Source organism: Carassius auratus, chromosome 27 (genome assembly GCF_003368295.1).
Source record: "Carassius auratus strain Wakin chromosome 27, ASM336829v1, whole genome shotgun sequence".
NCBI lineage: Eukaryota > Metazoa > Chordata > Actinopteri > Cypriniformes > Cyprinidae > Carassius > Carassius auratus.
In genome coordinates, this window is record NC_039269.1 from 25,891,395 (window position 1) to 25,900,455 (window position 9,061).

General features: G+C 34.0%; 1 protein-coding gene across 1 annotated transcript; it reads left to right on the top strand.

Moving 5' to 3' along the window:
* The first annotated feature begins 4,728 nt into the window (after nucleotides 1–4,728).
* Nucleotides 4,729–7,610, top strand: rgs13a (regulator of G protein signaling 13a). The gene is made up of 5 exons (XM_026206869.1): nucleotides 4,729–4,884; nucleotides 4,982–5,023; nucleotides 5,106–5,167; nucleotides 6,423–6,589; nucleotides 6,677–7,610. Exons 1-5 carry the CDS (start codon nucleotides 4,814–4,816, stop codon nucleotides 6,860–6,862), a joined length of 528 nt encoding a protein of 175 aa, XP_026062654.1. The 5' UTR covers nucleotides 4,729–4,813; the 3' UTR covers nucleotides 6,863–7,610.
* Nucleotides 7,611–9,061: the final 1,451 nt, after the last annotated feature.

Consider the following 9,061-nt stretch of genomic DNA (forward strand, 5'->3'; position numbering starts at 1 on the left):
AATGTCTTGGTGCCAGAAATCACAGGACACATTCAGATGTGGCTGATCAGCAAATCATTAGTCTATTTTTTGTCAGTTATGGGCTGAAGTTTCATATTTTCTATTTTAACAAACCTCTAAAAACTGAACAATAGTAAAATTGATACCTGTCTTAGTAAACACAAACACATCCGTATGTAATGTTTTAGATATATTTCTCACCGCACGTGTACAGAGAATGCTGCTTTGCATCAAGTACGAAGTTTTCCATGCTCATGCCTTAGGCAAGAACATTGTCATCTCCTGTAATGTTTTTGACTGTCGTGAAACTGTTTGTTACTGTGTAATGGGCGATACAATGCAAATCGCATCTGATACCAGAAATGTGACTCTGTCTGCTCATTTAGTTTGTTCTAACTGATACAATCACTGAAGATCTTGTGAGAAATAACAACCAGTAAATGATATTGACGAGGGCAGGGACAAGTCACAGTGGTAATGCTAATCTAAACCCAAGGCAAATGGAGCTGGAGTTGTAGTTTCCTGTCTGACACTTTCATTTTTAGTAATTCTTTTCTCAGCTCTCATTCTTGATTAACTAGTGGTTCAAAAGAGGAAATGACGTGCACACATTAGGATGTAAACTGTGAGATGTATGACAGTTAAAGCTTGTGAAAAAAAAAAAAAATCCCAAACGATGATCCTTGCTTATTTTATTGTGCATGTAGATTTACGAGAATACCTGCTGTAATTTTAAAGCAACAAATTGTTGAGAACTGACTCTAGTGGGTTGCGTAGTTTTGTCTCATTTTAAGGATATCTTGGTGTCCTTTTTGCATAATAATTTGTAGTGTTAAATGATTAATCGCGATTAATCGCATCCAAAATAAAGGTTTTTGCTTGCATAATAAATGTGTGTGCATTGTGTATATTATGTATATAAAAATACAAACACTTACAACATCTATTTTGAAAATATTTACATGTATATATTTGTTCATATAATTGATATCATATATAAATGTATTTAATACATAAACATAACATATTTTAAATATATACATGCATGTGTATTTATATATACAGTACATAATAAATATGCACAGTACACACACATTTATTATGTAAACAAAAACCTTTATTTTTTTTATGTGATTAATCAGGATTAATCGTTTGACAGCAATTATAAAAAATTATGTACTGTTATTCAAGATGCATTTCAGTTTCCATTCGAGAGGTCACACCAAAAGCTCTGTTCCTTTCCACACTGGAAACTTCAGTACCACATGTAGCATGTACAAAGGTATGTGTAGGGGTCTAAAGCCCACACACTACAAACCTGGTGACTGAACCTTAAGATACACATTCCACATGAAATCGTAACGTCAACAAAATATCAACATTTTGTTTCATAATACATATTTTTGCTCTTGCTGTGCACAGTCTATCATTTTATGTTTGTCATTTTTACTTTTTTAGCTGAACTGAGGCAGGAAAATGTATATTAATTAACATACAAATATGTTTGGCATTGTAGCTACTGTTCTAAATTTAGGTTAATTTTCTTTTTTTATTAATTAACACTTGTGTGTCATTTTTGTCTTTTTAATTTTAGTTTTTCGGATCATTTTGGCTGACACTGCACAAAAAGCTAATGTTGTTTCTAATGTCTGACTGTAATTCTAAGACTGTAATGATCCCACAAAAAAATCTTCTTTGAATTTAGTTTATTTAGAATAACTAATTAATTCAGTTTTTGGTAGTTATGATCAGGACTGACTTTGGGGGGAAAACAATCTATGTCAGGGAAAGTGTGTCCTCTGAGGACCCCTGTGTAACTTGATGCACTTGAATTAAATATGTGACGCACAAGGGTTAAATATCCTGTTTCACTCTGCAATGCATTGTATTATAGAGAAAAAAAGTGTATCAGATGCTGTTTCCTGTTGGCTGTAAAGGGAAACTCCACCCCAAAAAGAAAATTTAGCATCTGAAGGAGTTGAAAACACATAACGAAAGCAAAGGTTTGCTTACAAGCATGTACAGTATGATACCTTTACTTTCCAAGAGTATTTCATATATTCCTATAGTATACATTAAACAGGAATTAGAGAATGCAGATCTCAAACAGGGCAAAATCACAGTTTTGCAAGCTCTGTTTTGTTATGTTAAGGTATCTCAGGATGCTTTTTCACTGCTGATACCGGAAACCAATGTTGGGTAAAAGTAACTTTTAAAAGTAATGGATTAGAATATAACTTTTTTAGTTACTTTTTATAAAAGGTCATTCTTAACATTTCTTTTGCATTACTTTTTCTCATCTGAATTGGGCTCGCTTGTTTGATTCTTATATAAAAAAGCTATATTTATGGCAGAAATCACCAATAGTAAAATGATTGAAAAAAAATCTCAAACAAACCTTTCAGCTGTGCTGCCATTCTAGATTGCATGAAGAATTGGACAAAAGAGAAGAAAGACAACAATCACAAAAAAACGTAGCTTATTAGTATGGCTGAATTGGCTCAAATACGCTTTAATAATTAGGATAATAAAACTGAATCTGTTTTTGTTGCAGTAAAATGAGTAAATTCATGCTCACAGTCTAGAACTACATTGTCCATCATGCTTACGCAAAGCACACAATGCCTCTGCCGATTCCTCTCAACATGAGCACAGGAGAGCTGTCAGTCAATGAATGGTAAAACAAAGTAACCTTTGGAAAAGTAGCTCAGATATTTTGTGAGCCCCCCACCACTGAAAGTGATTTTGAGGGGCTCCATAGGAAACTCTGTGTAATGGGCCCAAAATCCCTAGCGAATCCATTGTCCCCAACACTTCCAGAGAACATGGTTAGCACAGGTAACAACATAAAAAATGACAATTAGCGAATCCCTAGAGTTGCAGGGACATTTGCTTGTGGTTAATAAGAAATCAGATTTTGCAGAAATCCAAGTAAAATTGTCAAATAAACGGTCCCAAGGCTTAGGGATTTTTGCAGAGGAAAACAATGTATTACTGAGACATGTCACTTTAACACAACAGAAATCCCCATTCAAGTCAACAGTATCACTTCTGTATTTGTTTCCTGAGACTTCACTTGTTATTACAAATATATATATATATATATATATATATAGGCAAAATTAATTTCAAATATATACGAAATATATTTTTGGAGGTTTGTATATAATGAAATGTAGGCCTATATCATGAACAACAGGCACACTGCAGCTTCTGCCTGTTCATATTCAAATCTCTCACAAGCAATATATATTTTAAAATAAAGGAACAATGATGATGAGAGAGATTATTATAGCAAGAACTGTGTTTGCATCACATTTGTGCTCGTGTTTGCATTCTTAAACTATGAAAGTATACAAACACAAAAACATGACGTGAATTTAGATGTGTAGAGAGCATGATGCTTCAATGTGTTGACATGCATTCACACTGAATGACAGGCAAGGCCAGCAACTGCAGTCATTTCTGAAAAAGAACTGAAATGACTCCAGAGCTTACATTTTACAGCAGATCACTACTTAAAGGGATACTCCACCCCAAAATCAAATGTTGTCCTTATTCACTTACCGCCAATGTCGTTCCAAAACCGTAAAAGCTATGTATGTCTTCGGAACATACAGTAAGATATCTTGGATGAAAACAGGGAGGCTTGAGACTGTCCCATAGACTGCCAAATAAATAACAGTGTCAAGGTCCAGAAAAGTATGCATGGTCAGAATAGCCCATCTGCCATCAGTGATTCAACCGCAACGTTATGAAGCAACGAGAATACTTCATGTATGCGAATAAAACAAAAATGACACAGTCCACAGTCTCCTCTGTGTTTCTTCATATAACAGTACGCTATTCTGTGTCAGCCGCCCCACAAGGATGCGTTGTTTTCTTTCAAATCAAAGCATAAATACACATAGAAACAGAAGAGCATACATGCCATGCCCTGTCTGAGATCTGCATTTGAAGAAAAAAAACTTCTCTAATTCCTATTTAATGTATACTATTTAGAGAATACTCTGGGACAGTAAAGGTATCATGCATGCTTGTAACCAAACCTTGTCTTTTGTTATGTGTTTGCAACTCCTTCACTTATCCTTTAGCTTAGCATAGGGATGCTAAATGATTATTATAAGTTCTTTTGATTAGCTACAACAAGACATCACTTGACACCTATAATACAAAGACACTATTAACACTCGCAAGTTTTTCTTGAAACTTTGTCGTGGGCGAAAAGTGTTTTCTGCTTACTTTCAGATGCATGTTAAACATTAAATACATTTTTACTGTGTTAAGGACTGAAAATATGATACAACAAAATATATTGGCACTATTTAAATTGTTACATTTTGAATGTGTCATGCAGTTGGCTTTTGTAGTCATCAGTTCAGATGGCCAATTTCCTAAAATACTCCAAAGTATATTAAAGATGGAAAATGCAATAACACTTGCAAACAAGACGTGCATATAAAATAGCACAGCCATTGTTTGTTGGCTAAACATAGAGCTTGTATACAAGAGATCTGATGCAGAAGTCATCATTTGCTTATCTTCCAGTGAACTTTCCATTCTGATTTGCATCTCTGCATCTACACAGCCGTGCTGTAGCTGCTTTCATAGAGAGAAACACTATTGCGCCTGTCTAAGCTAGTTAGCGTCACCCAAAAAACTTCCTCTTTCATTGTGGTTAAGTGATGCTAAATGGATGACGCCAACACAGATGGTATAAAAAGAGTTGTGAGAACAGCCCGCTCTTATTAACTGAAAAAAACTAAACACAAAAGCACGCCAACACATATCTGCACCAAAAAAAGTTTTTACGATGCCAACTATTTTATCATCTTCAGCTGAAATAAAGAACATGAACAACGAGGGTAAATCAGTCAGTCCTAGGTAAGTGTTTATTCTTGCAGTTTCTTTTGAAATGTGAGTTAAAAACAGCATGTATTTTGTCAATTTTTTTTACTGAAAATAAATTCTCTCTCCTCAGGAGACTAGACAAGTGGCGGTTTCGTTGCCTGTTGACAGACAAGTAAGCTACTTTCATTTTCTTATAATCACTATTGTGATAGGATTGCATTTGAACATCAACTAATTATGCTTTATTCAAACAGACTGAACCCTGGTGAGACTCTGCTGTGGTCCCAGTCACTGGAAAACCTTCTTAGATCCAAATGTAAGTGGCTACACATAATTACTTATTGAATCTTTTACGCTTGACATTATGCACACATACTTATATGAATTTTGTATTCATAAACACATGTTATAACAGCATTCACAAACACTTCTTTTCCATTGTGGTTTTAACTGATGTTATGTAGGTCAGGGCAAAAATTTACAAACAAAGCCTACACTGTTTACTAGATGGTCAGATAGCTGGATCAAGCAACTGACCTGAACTAGTGGTGTATGTATGCAAACGAGTAGAGAAAAGCAGCTTCAGTTTTACTGAAGAACACGTAAGCTTTTACTGTTTGGACACGTAAGCCACACATAAAATGTAAATAATAATCATTCAAAAACGTACTTTTATTTAGTGTGCATTAAATTGATCAAAAGTGACAGCCAAGACATTTGTTATAACAGATTTTAAATAAATGCTGTTTTTTTCCTGTTCATCAAAAATGCTTTAAAATGAAGTATTGTGGTTTTCGCCAAATATAAATCAGCACCACTGTTTTCAACAATGATAATTATAATAAATGTTCGTTGAGCAGCAGATCAGCATATTAGAATGTTTTCTGAAGGATCATGTGACACCCTGGAGATGGAGCGAAGGCACTGCAAATTCAGCTTTCCATCACAAGAATAAATTATATTTTACAGTATATTCAAATAGAAAACATTTGCTTTAAATTGTAATAATATTTCACAATTATTACTTTTACCGTATTTTGTTATCAAATAAATTTAGCCTTAAAAAATGTTTTAAAAAAAGTAAATTGATGTCGAAAATTAGATTTTGAATGGTCTAATGTTTTATTTTTTCTATTTGTCCAATAGTTACTGTAAAACCGAAGCTGCTTTCTGTTTGTTTTTAGAGTTCATATTTGCATACATAAACTTCTCAGTTTGAATCTTTTCTTTTCCTTATACATACACACACACACACACACAAACACACACATAGTGAGAGAGGACAAAAACATCTCAAAGCATGGAATAAATTTGAATATCAAGCAAAGGTGTTTATTTATAATAAAGATCAAGCACCTTGACACCAGTTGGTTAAAATTGATTTAAAAAATGGTTCTGTTCTGGGAAAATCACTTTTTTATTTTGTAACTGCCACTTGATATTTTTTATAATTATTCTGTATTCACTGTGATGAAATTCAGTTTTCGGAGTGATTTAAGTGTCTAAACTATATTGACGTAAAACAGCACTCACACTGAGCAACAGACTAACCCTGCGGTTTGTTCTTATAGACGGCATGGCAACATTCCACACCTTCCTCAAATCTGAGTTCAGCGATGAGAACATTGAATTTTGGCTGGTATGTGAAGACTTCAAAAAAATCAGGAGTTCCTCCAGACTATCCTCAAGGGCCAAGAAGATATTTGAGCGTTACATCGAGGCAGAAGCTCCCAAAGAGGTAAGAACAGTGTGAAGCGAAGAAGATCTCTATGTGGTTTTATTAATCGATCGACGTCAGTATGACTCTCTGTCAATCTCTCCTCAGATAAACATCGATCACGTCACGAGAGATCTTATCAAGCAGAACGTCCAAGCTCCCACCAGAGTGTGTTTCGATGAGGCTCAGAGGATTGTCTACGGTCTGATGGAGAGGGATTCCTATCCCAGGTTTCTTCGCTCAGACATGTACAAATCACTCCAGGAATCAGTCTCACAACGGATTAAGGTCTGAGAAGATCTTGAATGAAGGACTTTAGGACTCCAAACACATCTGTGGGACTAGATGGCCGTGGAGTAATCAGGCTTTGTGGAGAATCAGGCCTGGACTTGGGTTGCACTGGACATTGTGATCCACAAGAAAGCTTGAATAAGCTATTGTTTATATGTACTGTATTACACTGCTTTATTGTTCTGTATGGCTGTGGGATAGACAAAGACAAATGAGCTTTCTGTACAGCTCACCTGTGATGAACCACAGGAGATCTCAAATGTACTGCAACCACAGGAACACCATATGGACCTTATTTAACTTTATTACTATGATGAGTGTCAAATCTGGTTAGCATGAAATGCCTCGGGAATAATACTAATGACATTATAAAGACTAATTATTTTATATTAACTCATTACTCAATAAGCAACAACAATTTCATGGACATTAAATGATCTGTAAACAGAATATGTAAATCCCACTGTTTTTGTGTCCAGTGGGGAACTTCTGGGTTATTCTTACAATAATATCTATAACACAAATAGCCACTTGCATTTTAAAATTTCGCATTTGGATAATATTTCAGGAGGTCAACAAGTCATATAAAAAGTTTGGCTTGTGTTTTTCCTGGATGCATCAAATCCTTGTTTCTGAATGGCAAATTAATGTGATGGACTTAGAAAAAAAAAACATGAGATCCAGGTTTTCTGGTCATTCATTTTTAAGATCCGTTTAATAACTTAATAAACACAACTGTAAATAGAAAATCATTTGCTGTTTTTTGTTGTTGTTGTTTTTGTTTTTTAGATTTTTGTTTTAATTTGGGAAGGACTGAAAGATTTAAAGGTAAACGTATCTCTCCATGAGATAAAGAAAATACTAAACCAAGTGACATTTATTTAAAAGGAAGTTACACTTCTGCATCAAAACTATTTAACAAAAAGATGGTTATGTTTTAAATGTTGATATTCCTAAACTAAAGTGCTACCTGTTAAACAACTGATATTCTGTTCATTGAAAAACAAATATTTTCAAAACTTCTGATAAATGATAAATTCTGATTGTAAGGTCTAATATATGCTTTATAAGTACTAATAAACAGTCAATATGTTAGTAATATGCATGCCAAAGTTAATATATGCTTTATAAGTACTAATAAACAGTCAATATGCTAGTAGTATGCATGCCAAAAGTTAATAGTGAGAAAATTATTCCTAAACTAAAGTGCTACCTATTAAACAACTGATATTATGTTCATTGAAAAACAAAAATTTTCCTAACTTCTGTTGAATGATAAATTCAGATTTTATTTAGACACATATTTTTTGGGTCACAGCAAGAAAATCAAACATTCAATGCTAAATTTTAGGGACTTTTCTTTAAAATGAAAAAAAATATATATATATTTTGTAATATGAAGTTTCATAAACAGACGTAGTTATAAGAAATGTAAATTGGATATCCCCTTCAGCATGCTGCTTTCTGTTTCATGACCGAAAGTTTGAGAGGGGGAGGGGATGGGGTAACATCACATGATGACGCCTGACTTTCTGTCACCACTTCCCTATTTACACAAATAGTGTGATAGTCACCGTACTCTTTTCAAATATCACAGACAAACAGGAAGTTGACAGGCCCAGTCAGTACCCCTCAGCTAAAACAAAAAATAATCACATCAAACACGTACTGTCTGGTTTATTTTTTCCTATAATGCTCATATGGAAAAAAAAGAATAATAATTTCCTCTGTCAGAATATTGCAGGTTTTATGGCTGGTCATGTGCTCTTTAAAAATTCTGGGTAATTTACCTACATTGTCTTTTACTGTTAACCACAATAAGCAGCATATTGTAAATTACTTTATGGTGTATGACTCATTAGAAAGGGATGCATAAAAAATATAGGCCTATGTCAATGTCATGTTATTTAAAAAAAAAAAAAATCACCTTGATAGTGGAAAATCTGATAAAAGTATGTTAGCAATTTGTGTGACAAGAGCATATAAAAACAGCACCATCAGGCATCATCTACTGACTGATAACTGGTTAACTGTAAGATAGCATACCATATGTGACCCTGGACCAAAACACAAGTCTTAAGTGTCAATTTTTTTTTAATTGAGTTTTATACACCTTCTGAAAGCTGAATAAATAACCTTTCCATTCATGCATGGTTTCTTATGATTAGACAATATTTTGCCGAGATACAATTATCTGCAATC

Coding starts and splice junctions, on each gene's coding strand:
- rgs13a (XM_026206869.1), top strand. CDS start 4,814: ATGCCAACTATTTTATCATCTTCAGCTGAAATAAAGAACATGAACAAC. Junction 5,168..6,422: donor AAACCTTCTTAGATCCAAAT/GTAAGTGGCTAC, acceptor TTGTTCTTATAG/ACGGCATGGCAACATTCCAC. Junction 6,590..6,676: donor AGGCAGAAGCTCCCAAAGAG/GTAAGAACAGTG, acceptor ATCTCTCCTCAG/ATAAACATCGATCACGTCAC.